Here is a 17451-nt window from a genome sequence, read left to right on the forward strand (position 1 = left end):
ATTAAACTCATGACTGGTGCAATGCATAGACACAGACATCGAAAATATTGGGTATGCATGTGGGACTTCAGATGCACCCCTTCCGCTCCTGCATTCCCAGTAAACGTCGCGTGGATGGTTACCGGATTATGGCGGTATGACGGCCTGGTAGCCATGAGGTGGCATACTGAAAGTCACTTCACCTGTGCATTTCACCGCCATAGCCGATTCTGATATGTCCCACCGGTATACTGACCCAGTTCCTCGGAGCGACAACCAGTAGCGTACATCTAGAATACAAGCCCACCGATGTGCCAACATGCATGCCGAGGTTCAAAAATCCTACCTTCCAATCACCACTTGGGTGTCTAAAACCACCCAGCCAAGGTATTTGTAGCTAGTTACTAGTTAACTTTGTTGTTAGCCACTAGTTAACGGTTAATGTTGACAAATTTGAGCATGCTGAAACGCTTTGCAACTCCTCATATGCTGGAACTGCCTCACTTGAAACACGACTTTCACACTCAGGAGGGGGTCTGAGTGCCCCTAACTCTGGAGACGCACCGTCAGAGCTCGATCCCTCCCCACCAAGATGGGCAGGGAAGACCAAACATAGTGGTCATCGCCAGGCGAGGGCAGACGCTTGGCAACGTCACTATGGCAATAAACACGGAGTTTTTTTACGTAGATGTGGCTGATCCTCACCGCAGTGGGGTGGTATGTGGCATCGGTAATTCACGAGAAAAAGCAAGTAGATGGACTCACTTTCAAATCTCCTGGCACAACGCAAGCGAAAGAAGTAGCTATTGTCCTAGCGTCCTCTGATCCCCGATCACTGGGTATTATATCAGATTCGCGTGGGGCATGTTGAAGTTATGAAGCTGGTCGGATCAAACCACTATTGAAGAGAATATTGTAAAACTATAGCAACCGGGGAATCGATACCCCTTGTTGCCTAGTATGGACTCCAGGCCACCAGGGCCTGATGAGGATTAAAGCCGCGAACACGTACAGCGGCTCAAGCACTCGTTCACCGGGAGTCCCGCTTAGATCCTGAGTACCTGCTACCCGAAGGCGGATATCTGCTTACATCCAGACATTAAGACCTATTACAAGGATAAGCATGGTCAATACCCTACTCCTGCAAAAGGGCTAGAGAATGCTAATGAACGCATATTGCCAAGAAATTCCACTAATACTTTATTGTGCCCGGCCATCCTGCAACATTTCGATTCTTTCTTCACTGGAAAGTGCAAATACTGTGTGTACGTGGCCGACACCTACCACATCGTTTGGGCTTGCCAGTTCAACTAAGCTCTTTTCCCCAACTCTTCCCCAACTCGAGAGGAGTGCAAGGTGGCCCTTCTCGGTTGCTCGGACCACCAGGCCCAACGAGCCTTATAGTCCAGAGTGCTAAGCTAGCGGCTGTCACCAATAGGGTCCCGTAATAAGGACTCAACCCCCTGTAATGGAGCCTCTAAAAATCTGCCCCTCTCCTTTATTTTTCAACACATGTTTTCCCTCACTCAGTCTGCATTTTTGGTGTCTTTTGAAAACATGTAAGGGTGTCAAAATTAGCGACCACTACTTTCCGTGTGAAAATGATTTTGGTTAATGGCTCGGAAGGTAAAGTAAGAAATTGTTGTTCCAGATAAATTACTCTCGTAGTTCCAGCACTGTTAGATGGTGTAGACTTTCAAGGCAGGTGACGATAGGTATAGGTAATTGAAGTAAATAGAGAACATCTTTGGTGGAAGCGCGAAACAAAACGCAGATATACACAAGAAGGTCATGTATGTCGGTGTTTAGTTTTGCTCTTCCTACAAATATGCATCTTTACCAACAATCCCAATTCCACCGCCTATTAGATGTATTAAACAACGTCACTTTCTCGCATCTACCGCTAATCAACCAGTCGTCATTTATTAATATTTCATACCCCCATGAGACATGCTACTAAATCAACCATTTGACTGGCGTTCTATGGGCACCTCCTTTCCACACCAGAGTACGCGAAGGTGATCGTGTTCAGCAAACGGCACAGTTGGCATTCCCACGGAGGCTCCTACGGGGAGCTGATGCTGGACGACAAGACCGTCATACTGCCTTCCAGCAAGGATACCCTGAAGGCGATCACGGAGGCCATCAAACAGTGCAACAGAGGCCACCGGTATCCGGGAGCGCAGGCGTACGCGGACGCCGCTTACGCTGGGCCTGCCGGCTGCCCGGACCCTTTCGACGAGACGTGTCCCCGGTGCACCAGCGCCGTCAGTGAAGACAGTCTCGCCAAGGACTTGTGCACGTCCGAATACGGTGAGTGCGACAGGGGAAACGAATTGCGAGATACACGCCACGAAAGCTTTAATAAAAACAGCCACGTCTCACTCTATAAATTAAAAAAAAAAATGAGGGGAGAGGACCTGTGTATACAATATATAGAAAACGTTATTATCAGAGCACAGTTCGAAAGTGCCGTGCAGTGGAGACAGGGATTGCTTTATATGTGCGGTTTAACGTCCCGAAACCACCATATAAATATGGGAGATGACGTAGTGGAAAGTTCCGGAAATTTCGACCACCTGGGGTTCTTTAACGTGCACCCAAATCTGAGCTCACGGTCCTACAACATTTCCGCTTCCATCGGAAATGCAGCCGCCGCAGCCAGAATCCGAACCCAGTGGAGACAGGGAACACAATAATATATCGTAACTGCACAAGTGGTGGAAAAATCAGAAAGTTTTTACAAAAAAAAAATCTTTGTGAATTTCCAAAACGTCTGAAGTCCAGAAACGTGGATTCCTTTTTGCAACAGAGAAAGGTCAGCGAGAGGAAAGGGCGCAATAATCGGGGAACATATAGATATTGGAAGTTTTGTAGATATTGTCACGCGTGCTTCTTTTTTGTAAGTAACTGGTCGATGACACGTGTACATAACACGAACTGCACCCGAATGACTGGGAACCACCCGGAGCACAAGGTTTCCGGGAACAGGTTCGCCCAGAAACGGGGAGTTCCGTACTTCCCATACTTGCTGCAGCCTTCACGACACAACGACGTGACAACATGTTGGTGAATGAACCCAAAGCAAGCACACGGCTGATACCGGTCTCTGTGTTTATATGCATTCATCTACGTCTTTTTAGTGCAGTGATGAGACATCGAGCACATAAGCAGCACACACGCAAAAAAAACATAATTTTGTTTTCTAAGAGCAAATGCTATAAGTTATATGCAATAAAGCGCGCTATGCACAATGCTGTATTCTGCAAGACATGCGTACGTTTTGCTTTGGTGTAGGAAATCGGGAAAATTTGGGTACGATGAAACTTAACAAGCACTCTCTTCGCCTTACTCTTTCATACGTGCATTTTTGTCATCTGAGCAACCGTACAAATGAGACCACATCACAGCCGCGCGTTTGTTTTCGGAGATTTCATATTACAAGCCAATACGTCGGGACTCAGCAGATATTCAGCTAACCTGTGCTGTTTCTTTTACAAATATTACTAAAAATTATTATTATTACGTGAAGAAATGTCGTGGGCATAATTATATGGTGATTAAACTGATTTCGTCGCCTCCGTTTAAACAAAACAAGGCCAGAGTAAATTATCGAATTCCAACGTGTTTTGTCCCTTCGATAGACGTTAAGGAACATCGCGGAACGACCTTCATTGCTCTTTCTCTTAACGCTTCCTTGCAGCCTCGGTCGTTGCAATTGGACTCGACTACAAGAAGATGGCCGTCTACAAAAACGGTAACTATGCCATCCGCAATTACCGCCCTATAGATAATGTAGAATTAGAACGTCCATTCCCCCACATACTTGTCTTACTTCTTGCTTCTATCTTGTCTTCAGAATAGTCGCAAACAGTTCCGGCGTAATTTAGAAGTTTTGCCAAGGCTAATTAGTGTTCATAATTGGAGAACAACGCATTAATCTACAGGCATGAAAAACCAAACGCGTTTCGCTTTGCTAAAGAACTGACCAGCTACAAATTTTGAACTCGATTTATGAGACGATATTGGCTTACGTTGCCTTGTTTGATATAATCGGAAATTCTGGCGAAATCCGGCGCTGACTTTTCCACAACAATTTTTATTTCTGTTATTTTTTCTGTTGTGTTTTACATATGAGCACAAAAAAAAGTGAGACGAGTTAGCGTTAAGGAATTGTAAACACATGTGCTCCGGGATTATTAGCGCCTACAGACATTACACCGGTAAAGAAACTATATTATCCAATAATACTATGTTTGGCATTTGGTTTATGTTCTTATTGGTAGTACATGTACGTTCTATCTACCCTCTAACGCCCACTGGGCCTTGAGGTTAATAAATAAGCATGTTAGAGTAGATGAGATTGAAACAATAACTAATGTAGCGGAAATGTCAGGAAAACTTGGCACATTTACGTATATCTTTGCTAGAATATAGCTACCTGTTCGACCACTTTGTGGCCAAAAACAGAGCGTTGAATATTACTCGACAACTTCGTGCTTTCTCAGGGAAGGAAAGTTGTCAAGAGGGTGGGGACTGCTTCTATTTATTTCGGTATGTGACAGCCACGTGCTAAACATGAAATGCCAAGATGAACCAAACAAAAGTGGGATAGCTATAAAAGGGGCATTTGGAAGCACTATTTTTTTCATTTTTGGTTTAATTTGGTCATTTCTTTTGGTTATTTAACATGTTATTTTGTTCTAGTGGGTGGGTGTTTTTTTTACTTTCTTACATTTTATCTCCTACTTGCTCAGGCGTCATTTTAGCATTTTTAGAAGCCGACATTGGGAGCATTTGATACCTTGTGCCCGCAGTTGCTCCGTTTACTATTTTAATTACGTCGTACATAATTGTAAATAGGAGGACTTGAGACGCCATTTGTATTAGCAGTTGCATCCTGGTTGATACGGTTTGTTCGACTCCGCCTTATTATTACCCGCATAATAAGAAAATATTTGATGCAAATTGGAAACAGGAAGAGATACTATTAGATACGGTGACAAGCCACTCAAGCAAAAATATGTTTCAAGGGTTGCACTGTTGCTGGTTTGTTCCGCCCTATCTTACCTTCATTTTATGCATTGATTTCGACTATAAGTTTGTTTTCCACAGGGCGGTTCACATGGAAACAGACCTATCTACCCGATATTGAAGTGAACGGTGAGCATATGCATTTTCGTAGAGTTGCTTGTTAAGGACGGTCAATATCCTGCAGAATGCACTGAAGTCGCAAAGCGCCTAATCCTATATATTATGCTACATTTCAGAAGAAACTGCCTTCAGCACCAACCTAAGTGTTGTCATCAAAGGTGCGTATTTGACACCTGTTCTTTGCAGCGTCATTTTTTTTTCAATGAGCGATTTCGTTTTATTGCAGTAATGTTTGCCGGTTATATGAATCGTTAGCGAACGGCGTAAATATGAAAGTGGGGTCGAGTATGAGTCTCGCATACCACATGGGGTCCGCTGAATCCCATTTGAGAACCACTGCTCTGACGGATAGCATAGTGACCTGTCTTTACGGAACGTGATAGTGTTGCAAAAAAATACTTATATTTAGTAGCCATTCATGGCGTCTAACTACCTAACTTCATTATACTTCCCAACAGTTAACGCAACGCCACCAGAGAGCGCGCTAGCCAAGCCAGGTAAGTAACCAAGTTAAGCAAAGTATACGGTGAATTGCCTACACGCTTTTTGTATATATACATTTGTAAATGTACGCCAACTGAGGTTTTCAAGCTGTAAGCGAAAAGTATACTGCAAATGAAGGCCTCACTTTTTCAAAGTTGCACTTTTCAACAGCAATGTGGAAGAAAGATGCGAGTGGTATATTTTGTAACCCCCATTTGACAGGATTAACCAATAACTTCACATTAGCGCATATCTTACGCTAAATCTACATCACATCTGTACAACAGCAAACAAGAGAAGAAAGTTGACTCTAAATACTAAATAAGCCTTTTCCCATACAACTCTGGCAACTTCATCATGTTAGACAGTAATTTTAGCCTAGGTTAAAATAATTAGCCATTACCGTGAACACTCACTTTAGCCAAGCTGCAACTAATTAGCCATTACTGTAAATGTGTGAAGTAACACGCTAGCTTCCTAAGAAGAAGTCACCGGTACTTGAACTTCAAATAAGAAGTCACCGGTACTTGAAGCCGTTGACTTGCATGCTGGCCCAGGGGCTATTCTGATGCAGGACGTATACACAATGTAATGCCACATTAAGAAATGCTAGAATGGTTTCGCATACGATGCTCTTAACCATGTTCACAGATGTGCAAAGCGCTGTTTCACCAACTCCCGAAATTCACGCAGAGACCAGCAGCCTGACGGACTCTTGCCTCACGTACACTGTCAAGGCACTGTACAACGTGAGTCACGGCTCAGACCCTGTGGCGGACATGTACGACCTGCAGCTGTACCTGAACAAGCAGTGCCCCTGCCAGCAACTCAAGAGCCGTGCGTATCTCTCTCTTTCTTTTTTTCTCTCTCACTCGCGCTCGCTCACTCGCTCGACACATGCTCTTTCACGTGATCTCTGCCAAGTTTCTACCTTGGCTATATGTCGAATCATGACAATTTCTCGGTCGTGTCGACCTAACACGTGACCTTTTGCGACGAGATCACGCAAGCGACAAGACTTGCCGAGAGTTCAGGATGTGGCGTCCGGTAGCTTTTAGGTATGCCAGCTCACGCGGGAGGTTCAAAAACGGAACTCCACCGAGAGTACTAACACACACCACGCGCTCTGACATTCTGATCACGTGTTGCACCGACATGATGAGCTTTACTTGGCTTCACTCGTGTAACGTAATGTTCCCTCCTCTTTTTTCTTCCTCAATGATTTCTACAATCATATAGCTTCACACGAGTGTTCGTGGCTAAGCTATAACAAAGCGAAACACCTATGTCGTCAGCCCGTCAGATTATCCGCTAATTAGTTACTGGACGCACGATCTCATAATCCATTCAATACATAAACATAGACGTTGTGAACATTTCTCCATTTATGTGAGGGGAAGACATATGGGAGTCATAAATGTAGGGCTTCAAGTCCCCCACTTCCACTCCCGCTTTTCAAGTAAATGTTGACCACTCAGTTGCTGGATTGTGACTTAGCCACGATGTGGCCTCCTGCTGAAAATCGCATCATGTCTGCAATTCGTTGCAACGGCCGAATGCTTCGAAGTCCAACTGGCATACCAATATCAGTTCCTCGGAGCGACAACGAAGGACAGGCATCTAGCACACAGGTCCACAGCTGTGCCAACATGTTTGCCGAAATTGAAACCATCGGCCTTGAAAATCTATCCTTCGATGTTCCGAACTAACCAGTCAAAGTTCTGGTAGCGGAAGGGGATTTCATCGCCTTTATATGTCGAGAAAATTTAGAGAACTTGACAGAATTGAAATGTATGTGCAGTAAAGATGACAGACGGTTCGGCCCGGCAGGCAACGTTGTACTACCGTAGTACACTTGAGCGTCGTTTTAATGGAAGCTGTTATCCCGAGTTATCGGTTATAAAGTAGAGAATATAAACGTTCGTTAGTCACGTTTATTTCCGTGGCATTTTTATAGCGAAACACAAAACACGACAGTCGCATTCATGATGGCTGTAACAAAGAAATGTATGATTCACGCGAAAATCGAAACTCAAAAGGTACTGCAAAATGCAAAATAAATAGTGAAACACAGTTACATTGTTAAAGTCATTGTGACACTAATTTTTTTTCGCAAACGATGAGACATATTTAGGGTTGGAAACACGAGAATATAAAGAAATGATACGGGATAACGCTAAGACAATTATAATTTAACTTCTGTGGGAGTATTATGCGCCAGAACTCCGACTTTGTACGAGTACTACAAGGTGAAAAAGAAATGATGGGGCACCCGTTCACCATGGCTGTCAGTTCAAAGCGTCACCTGTCAGTAGTCTTCCATTTCATCAGCAACAGTGCATTCAGCCTTCGCATTCAAACGGCTTACGATGGCACATGTTGCAACTTTTTTTTTTTGGCCATTTGGTGCTACCATTCGTCCTGTCCTTCCGCAGAGCTTCCTGGTTACGCGCTGCTCGTAGTCGACAAGCAGTCGAAGCTCTCGGACGGAGTTCTGCAGCTCGGCACAGGAGTCAAGCTGTATCCACTCCCCTACGGCACGCACGTGCTGCCCCCATGTTCCGCACAAGATGATGCCATAAATCCAAGAAGTGATCCTGGCCCGGAGACCAAACTGCCGCTGCCGGAACTCAAGATACCGCATGAGGATGGTGAAAGTAAGCAGTATATTATAGTCATTTTTAAATCATTCATTGCGCAATAAACAATTACTAAAATATAGAGGAAGCGTGTTGTATATGTAAGCGAGTAGCCTTATCTCAACAAAACTTCTTGCTGGGTTTTTCGTTTACAATCTTAGATGCTGGATGGCACGGACTCGACACAAAACACAGAAAGAACACTGGTGCACAGGACCCGCACTTGTCATGTGCAACAGCGTTCTTTTGATGTCATGGTTTGAATCCACGCTACCCAGTATACAAGAACAGCCTGATGTCTCTCCAGCACACCTCCACAATACATGAGACGAACTAGACGAATAAAATAGCAGGCTGAGCTGAAAACAAATATTTTAAAGGGGTCAGTCAAAGATTTTAATTTTGACTTTGAACATTTCTCTCTCTCTCTCTCTCTCTGTGTGTGTGTGTGTGTGTGTGTGTCTGTGTGCGTGTGTGTGCGCGTGTGTGTGCGCGTGTGTGTGTGTGTCTGTGTGCGTGTGTGTGTGTGTGTGTGTGCGTGTGTGTGCGTGTGTGTGTGTGCGTGTGTGTGTGCGCGTGTGCGTATGCGCGTGTGTGTGCGTGTGCGTATGCGTGTGTGTGTGTGCGCGTGTGCGTATGCGCGTGTGTGTGTGCGCGTGTGTGTATGCGCGTGTGTGTGTGTGTGTGTGTGTGTGTGTGTGTGTGTGTGTGTGTGTGTGTGCGTGTGTGTGTGCGTGTGTGTGCGCGTGTGCGTATGCGCGTGTGTGTGTGTGCGCGCGTGTGCGCGTATGCGTGTGTGTGTGTGTGTGTGTGTGTGAGAGAGAGAGAGAGAGAAGAGAGAAAGAGACAAAGAGAGAGAGAGAGAGAGAGAGAGAGAGAGAGAGAGAGAGAGAGAGAGAGAGAGAGAGAGAGAGAGAGAGAGAGAGAGAGAGAGAGAGAGAGAGAACCGTTATTGAAACGCAAAACTGTTGGTGTGCCGTTACCTAACAATGAAGATTATAAGCGACAACGGACGTCATTTCACGTTTATACTGCAACGTCTGTGCTTTCGCGTCTCTACTGTAGACGAAATAAAGAGCTTCAACCTAGGCTATGTAACCAACGGACTGTACTATATCGAACGCAGTAATAATTTCCAGCACCAACCTTGTAATGTTATTCTTGTCAATCTGGCTTCACTGCAGTAATAGCCTAATTGAGGTGAAGCAGCTTTGTTGCTTGAACGGAAGGAATTTTTTTCACTCTCATTCTTAATTTTTCGTATTTATTTATTTTGTCTATTACTGTAATAATGTTGAGATAGCAGACTCTAACGTAGCCTACCTTTCAATATTTTTCCAAATATATAAAAAAGGCAAATATTGTGACATCAGTTTGCGAAGGTGAATAAAAAGGCACTAAGTAGCACAACTTATCTCATGTTATTTTCATGGCTATTGCAGCACCAAGCGTGTGTGTTATATTTTCTATTGCTATATTTATATTTTCGCATGAACATTGCACTGTATTAGGCTTTGGGCAATGAGAAAGTAAAATTCGGATTTGGATCAAGCATATGCTTGAATACAAAACTGGCAGCGTCTTCTTCTTGTTGTCGTCGTCGTCGTCGTCGTCGTTGTCGTTGTTGTTGTTGTTGTTGTTGTTGTCGTTGTCGTTGTCGTTGTCGTTGTCGTTGTTGTTGTTGTTGTTGTTGTTGTTGTTGTTGTTGTTGTCGTTGTCGTTGTCGTTGTCGTTGTCGTTGTCGTTGTCGTTGTTGTTGTTGTTGTTGTTGTTGTTGTTGTTGTTGTTGTTGTTGTTGTTGTTGTTGTTGTTGTTGTTGTTGTTGTTGTTGTTGTTGTTGTTGTTGTTGTTTGAGCATGATCATATAACGAAAATTGATATGAAAGGTGACCAAGTCATGAGAAATACAGTCACAAAGGCCTCAATTTCAATAAATCGTAGCGTGACGCTAACGCAAACTGAAAACAAAATAAGCAAGGACAAGCGCATGCGCTTGTTCTTGTCTGCAGTTTCTTCCGTCTCTGTTATGGTTGTGTTATAAATCCATCCCTTGGAATCATACCATCTCGGCCAAATGTGTAAGCTGCTGCAACACCTAGACCTGAATTTCATAATGTTCTTTTTTTTTTTTAATCACGTGTACAGCTGACGCGGAACCCTGCCCAGAGAACGTCAAGACCACTTGTCCAGTGTGCATCGATGCCTCCGAAGAACCGGCTGCTACTGCTACGCAGTACTGCAAGTCACAATACGGTCAGTATGACTACAATTTTGATCGCTGTAAAGCGTCTTTTTTTATTTATATGTTTGGCAGAATATGGGAAGGTAGGCTACGCTAGAGCCGACTATCCAAACATCATGACAGTAATGTACTGGATAAACATACAAACAAGATAACTGAAGAATAAAATAGTAAAAAACTAATCAAAGGCACTATGTACATACTATATGCATTATATGGCTCATAATGCATGAATTAGCACTGTATGTATGGTCATAGTCTAGTTCATATACCGGAATCACATTGCAGATAAAGTCCATAAAAATAGCGGCAAAGTGTAATAAGAACTAAAGACAGTTCCTTAGTGTTGTGTTCATTAAAAATTCCGGGGGGGGGGGGGGGGCTTACTGCGCGCTTTTTTTGTCGGAATGTGGCCATGGTTCAAGAATTTTTCTAATCGTAAATAATCACCTGTCACTTCGGTCTAAGCGATCCCCAGTTCAGCGCGTTGTTGATTTCGCCGCATTTCCTTTGTCTGTGTTCATAGTCAACGCAGTGATGGTATGCACATCTCCATAATCACACAGCTGATTCGTTCACGATCCTGTGACAAATTTGGCAATTGAGGTAACGTAAGCGCCTTGTCAGTCTTGAAAGAAGACAGACACTATGAGCGTTGGGAAAAACTAAACGGAGCCGCGAAGTTCACTTGGAAAAGTGCTGAAATGTGACGCTATACAGTAATCCCGACAGTGACTCCAGTGAATCTTTACGGTGTCTTCTGTCCTTGACTATGCAATACTTACTTTATATTATCGTTCTCATGAGGTTGGTACCTTCATGAAGTGGCGTAGTCAGTGGGGGGCCCACCAAGTCCCCCCCCCTCTTACGAAATGTTTTTTTGCTATGGCATACAGAGCGAAAAATTGCTATTTCAATAAAGTGCCCCCTCCCCCCCCCCCCAAAAAAAAAAAAAATTTCGCCTCCCTCCCTGCCCTCATGGCATGGCTGTAATCGACACAGTGCGTGCTAATGGGGCTAGAAAAAACTACGAAAGTAATCTCTATGGTTTGTTTGTTTTTTTTTTCGGAAAGGTGGGGTGAAAGGGGAACGGGGTTGTTGTTCGGGACTATTATCGCACGATACTAAGGAAGAAAATACCATGCATAGTACAACTCACTGATGAACAATGAAATCTATCCACAATCTTCTATAACAAGCTATCCGACCATCAACCTCCCTACGCCCACTAAGGGTCAAAGGCTTCTCCAGTTAGCATGGTTCTGCCCTTGTTACGGGCACTTAATCCCCGCGAACTTCAAATATATATAATCTGCTCGCCCAATTTTTCACCTCACCTTGGTACGTTTGTTTTCTCTTGGAGTCTAGTCTGTTGCTTTCAATGAACAGCGGCTATCTTGTCTTTTATCTAAGCCTTGCCGCAGCCCCGTTTAGGTGCGAGACATCTTAGGCTATCGCCTTGTAGAAGTCTCTTCTCGTCACTGTGTGTCATGTAGTCGCTGCTATGGGCCTATTGACACTCTATGGGAGTAATAAAGGTTTTTTAGGTCGATGACATATCGGGTTCACCGTCGAAGTGACTTGGCGAGTGTGGAACCAGAAAAAATTTAATGGTGGTTCGCGCAACCCCGAGAAGGCATTCGCGAAATCTACTTTAAAGAATCATGCTGTCGGGAACTGAAACGTGGCATGCAGGGAATAGGAATTATAATAAGAACAACAAGAAGCTTATGGGAGGCTGCATTTCGACGCGGTTGTCCAACGACATCTGCGGAACGGAAACAGCCTTCCCTAGAAGCTGGGTCTCACACTTGGCACCAGTAGTTCCACATCATAAAAATCTCTCTCAAATCACTGCATACCTGCCTTCTTTACCTGCCTCGCCCCTCTCTAGTTTCCTCCTTCTCGCTTTGTTTTTTGGCCCACACTGACCTCCTATGTGAATATATATATATATATATATATATATATATATATATATATATATATATATATATATATATATATATATATATATATATATATATATATATTGAAGCAAGCCCTCACGTCGGATCCGGTACTGTGCCACTTCGATTCCACCGCACCCACCATCCTTCACACCGACGCAAGTAGTCATGGTCTCGGTGCGGTACTCTTGCAGCGTGACAAAAACTCACGCGAACGCGTCGTTGCTTACGCAAGTCGTGCTCTTACCGCTCGAGAAAAGAACTACACTACCACCGAGCAGGAGTGCCTTGCTGTTGTTTGGGCAGTGCAAAGATTCCGACCATATCTTCACGGCCGTCATTTTACCGTCGTGACCGACCATAACGCTCTATGCTGGCTTTCATCGCTGAAAAACTTATCGGGTCGCCTTGGTCGCTGGGCGCTTCGCTTACAGGAGTATGATTTCGATGTCGCCTACAGATCTGGGAAGAAGCATCAAGATGCTGATGCTCTATCGCGCTGTCCTTTGCCCAGCGGAAGCAATTCACCATCGATACTCCAAAACAACAGCACCTCTCCAATCGCAGCGCTAAGTTCATCACCTGCCACCCTATCCGTCCTTGTTTCACAACAACGTGTCGACCCATACTGCCACACCATTGTTGACCGCTTGACCGGCTCTACTACTCCTCCAAACGCCAGACTCCGTCGACAACTTAAACAATTTAAGCTTGTCGGTGATGCTTTATGTCGCTACATTTACCACATCGATGGCAACAAGTGGGTACCCGTCATCCCACGCTCTCTGCAACGTGAAGCTCTGGAAGCCTTCCATGATGATCCAACCGCTGCTCATCTAGGCTACCACAAGACTTACGACAAAATACGAAGTCGTTGCTTTTGGCCTGGACTCTCTTCAGCCGTCGCTAAGTACGTCGCCTCCTGTGTCCATTGCCAACGGCGAAAACGACCGACAACTGCTCCGGCTGGCTTAATGCAACCTCTTCCTTGTCCCGCCTCACCTTTTGAAGTCGTTGGAATCGACTTGTATGGCCCCCTCCCTATATCATCCAACGGGAATAGCTGGATTGTCACGGCAGTCGACCACCTTACCCGCTACGCAGAAACAGCTTCTATACCATCTGGGACTGCCACTGAGATCGCCGATTTCTTTCTTCGCCACATCTTTTTGCGTCATGGAGCTCCACGCATTCTCCTCAGTGATCGTGGCAAAGTCTTCCTATCTTCCATTGTCGAGCAAGTTTTGCGTGCCTCGAACACTGTTCACAAGACCACTTCTAGCTACCACCCGCAGACCAACGGATTGACTGAACGGTTTCATCGGACCCTATTGGACATGATCGCCATGTACATTCACCCCAACCACACGAACTGGGATGCAATTCTACCCTTCGTGACATTCGCCTATAATACGGCTGCTCAACGCACTACAGGGTTTTCTCCGTTTTTTCTCGTCCATGGTCGCTCGCCGAGTTTCGCTCTGGATGTCTCTTTCCTTTCGGCCCCTGCACCCTCGACGGCTCCTTTCTCTGAAGAATTCCTATCTCGTCTCGCACACTGCCGTCACCAGGCCCGTGTTAACACCGGCCTCTCTCAAGACACTCGAAAATCTCGCTACGACTCGTCTCGCCGTGTTGTGAGTTTTTCCCCTGGTGACGAAGTTCTTCTATGGACCCCACTACGCGTCTCCGGCCTATGCGACAAATTCATGAGTCGCTTCATTGGGCCGTACACGGTGGTCGAACAGACATCTCCTGTCAATTACCGCGTTTCTCCTCTTAGCGCTAGTCCTGATCATCGTTGCCGAGAACAGAGATAGCGCACGTATCTCGTTTAAAGCCTTATGCGCGACGCATTTCATAATACTGTCAAGCGACCAGGCGGCCGCTTTCACCGCGCGGGGGAATTAGTGTGAGCGCGACAAGCGAATGATTCTTTATTCTCTTTGTAATCATCATCACCTGCACATCTTCTTCATCTAAGAATATCATCACCAGCGTGATTGAGCTCGAGCCTGGCCGAATAAACCGGTTCCTCACAATATATATATATATATATATGTGTGTGTGTGTGTGTGTGTGTGTCAGAACACGGAAGGACGAGCCTTTAGTTGTACACTTCTTTCCCTTATATATATATATATATATATATATATATATATATATATATATATATATATATATATATATATATATATATATATATATATATATATATATATATATATATATATATATATATATAAGTATGCGGGTATGTGCTACAGGTAGTTGAAACTTGGAATATACCCAGAAACGACGAGAACACACTTAGGCCATTTTAACGCGTGAGCGTTAAGAAAAACGTGACATTGGCATCGTTGACCTGACTAATTCAACGAATGATTGTCAGTATCCAAGCAGGAATCAAACCCAAGCATTCTGCGTGGCGATCAAGCACTGTACCAAAGAGCCACGCCAAGTCTCGGAACTATAGATTTTTAGAATAGAACCTTATATTGGTGACACGTCAATTGTGGTTGCAGTGCTGGCTATTTAATTTTATAAACCTTACAAATGTACTTCTATCACACAGTCATCACGTTGAGTTAACGTCAGTTATAGTTGGGCACCATGCGCTGAAGTTAATTAAATAACAGTGTGCAAGGCCACCATCCTCGCGAGCACTAGCGCTTCAAATCAGCTTATTGCTCCTGCTGTTGCTAATACTCATGCTCATGTTGGCATCGTTGCGCAAGTGCAGATTGGTTATATAACATGTGCAATGCTTCAACATATGTCTGTGCGTGCAACATTTATACATATATCAAGCGTCTTTTCTTGACCTGTCGCTCAACAAATAAATTACAACACGGTCAACTTCGGTTCGCATGCTTCGCATAACGTCGATTCTTAAGGTGCGTGGGATCCGGCGAATATTTTTATTAAATATTCTGTATTTCTATATGAAAATGTTATATAACCTCTGCTTTTGGTCGGATTTATGATGTTTCTTAATAACAATTGGGCCTTCGTGCATGATATGAATGTGTGGTTAGCCTTTACGCATATGAGTGTCACGTCAGTTGAGCATCTTGAGACCAAACAATGATCATAGCAAAGCCTGCCAAGTTCCTCTACAAGAGTGTGTTAAAGAGGTGAAACGTGCCTGCCACAGAGACATGCTTTTGAAATGCGCGCTTCATTCTGTCTCCCGCTCTTTCCGACAGCTGCCGTCGTGAGCATTCCGGACGACGCCTTCACCGCCAGCACGGACGAGTCCGGTGAGTGGGCTGCGAGGCTGGGGGCAACGCGTAACGGATCGCAAAGAACTGTCCGGAGTTCCACTGATGACCGTTTAATTTAATGACAATGGCATTACACGCAGATCATATCAACAGCTATCCAGTAACTCTCGGCACTGTTAAAACACGCTTGAACGAAACAATGACCGTAAAAGTTACGTCCAAGCGTATCGTTCAAAAGAAAAAAAAAATGCAGCCATGGGAAGGAACGCGAGCGTACGAACAACTCATTAATGCATACTTATAGACGGTGCAAATAGATAGAGGTCACGTGACAAAACCTAAGTCTGTGACTTCCCCTTTCGGAGTAGGAATACTAAGTCGTCAAGTGGAGACAGTGAGACATTAATTATAGTTACGGTTTTCTTTGTTCACATTATCCGCACTAGGGCGCACACGTTTTTATAAACTGTACGCCGGACAAAATTTAGTCTCCACAGCTTCCTTCACGTGTCTTGCGCCGTGGTTCTTGTCTTTTTTCTTTTTTTTTTCGATCGAGAACTTCAAATTTCTAACGTAGTCAAATAAGCGAAATTGTGGTAGTGTACGTGTCAGTGCGCCATTTTTTGTCGTATTCCTCAATAAATCTTTCCAGACTGTGACCTAAAAAAATTTACGCTAATTTGTATAACGTATTCATATCATGCATAACAACAGTGTATATTGTTACGGTCCTCTATCAACGCGTAGCTTGTTGAAACAGACATGCTTTCACCTATGGTGATGTATGTCGATGCATCTTCGTGCGATGCATGCTGATGCGGTTGCTCGTTTTTGCAGTGGCTGTGCAGAATACGCTATTGATGTTTGCGAGGCTGTGATTTCCAAGACAAATAACAATTTCCAAAGGCTCAGAGTGTTTTTTGTTGTTGTTTTATTTGATATGGTTATTCGAGCTGATGGATGAGTAAACCTATGACAGCTATTTTTTTTATCCGCTACCTGTTTTAAAGTAGTTGAATAATCATCATATCACAGTAGGAAATGGTGACCCATGTCAAACTAAACCACATTTAAAACAATGAAAACCTTTGCAACAGATGTCGTGTGGAGAAGAAATATATATAGTTATAGCGGATATCTGACAACGAAGTATATTACGAGGAAGTAAGCGTGCTCAGTTAGCATTCAATCACCTCTGTCATCTTATACCGCATAACTACATCGCATTTTTTATCAAGAGTTTAAATATACTCAGCGAGGAACACTTACAAACTGATTGCTGTCTTATATTGGTTCTTTATCACATGATGTCGAAAGCCGAGTCTCGGGAAATTGTGAGAAACGCATAGTTCGTCTCATTCGAAAAATAAAAAAAAAACTGTATTTTCGTTTAAATTTTAGTGACTGAAACAGCTTTGTCTGTACTATCTTTACTGATCACAGCAATCCAGCCTTGGTGGGCACCAAAACTCACCCTTTCAAGTAAGTTTTCATTTCTGTGGTTTCTCCTTTAATTTGAACCAATAATGCCCTACAGAAAAAAAAAATTACCCGACTTTTTTTTTTTGTATATATCGCAGCCGTTTCTCATGGATCGAGTGTTCAAGTTAACGTGGACGTGAAACGTGAGTTCCTTCAATTCTCCTTTCTGGGCTGTTCATGGGCAGCCGAAAATTATCTAGCGATCTTGCATGCCTGCGATATAGTTCAAGCAGCGACGATGAAAACAAGATAAAGTCTAGAAATATCATTTGTTTAGCAAGCTGCGGTGTACCGGA

The 17451-nt window shown here is 44.0% G+C and overlaps 2 protein-coding genes across 3 annotated transcripts in view; one reads left to right on the forward strand and one right to left on the reverse strand.

Moving 5' to 3' along the window:
• The window catches only part of LOC142807537 (neo-calmodulin-like), a 134773-nt gene that overhangs the window by 76751 nt on the left and 40571 nt on the right, over positions 1 to 17451 (reverse strand). The window lies entirely within an intron of this gene.
• The window catches only part of LOC142807353 (uncharacterized), a 93291-nt gene that overhangs the window by 62839 nt on the left and 13001 nt on the right, over positions 1 to 17451 (forward strand). For both annotated transcript variants that reach the window (XM_075891342.1, XM_075891343.1), the window contains 11 exons: positions 1987 to 2292; positions 3683 to 3736; positions 5095 to 5142; positions 5250 to 5291; positions 5592 to 5630; positions 6310 to 6453; positions 8052 to 8273; positions 10401 to 10508; positions 15656 to 15709; positions 17117 to 17155; positions 17254 to 17298. In XM_075891342.1, coding sequence (XP_075747457.1) covers positions 1987 to 2292; positions 3683 to 3736; positions 5095 to 5142; positions 5250 to 5291; positions 5592 to 5630; positions 6310 to 6453; positions 8052 to 8273; positions 10401 to 10508; positions 15656 to 15709; positions 17117 to 17155; positions 17254 to 17298 — 1101 coding nt within the window. The remainder of the gene's footprint in view (positions 1 to 1986; positions 2293 to 3682; positions 3737 to 5094; positions 5143 to 5249; positions 5292 to 5591; positions 5631 to 6309; positions 6454 to 8051; positions 8274 to 10400; positions 10509 to 15655; positions 15710 to 17116; positions 17156 to 17253; positions 17299 to 17451) is intronic.

This window comes from Rhipicephalus microplus, chromosome 1, assembly GCF_043290135.1.
Source record: "Rhipicephalus microplus isolate Deutch F79 chromosome 1, USDA_Rmic, whole genome shotgun sequence".
NCBI lineage: Eukaryota > Metazoa > Arthropoda > Arachnida > Ixodida > Ixodidae > Rhipicephalus > Rhipicephalus microplus.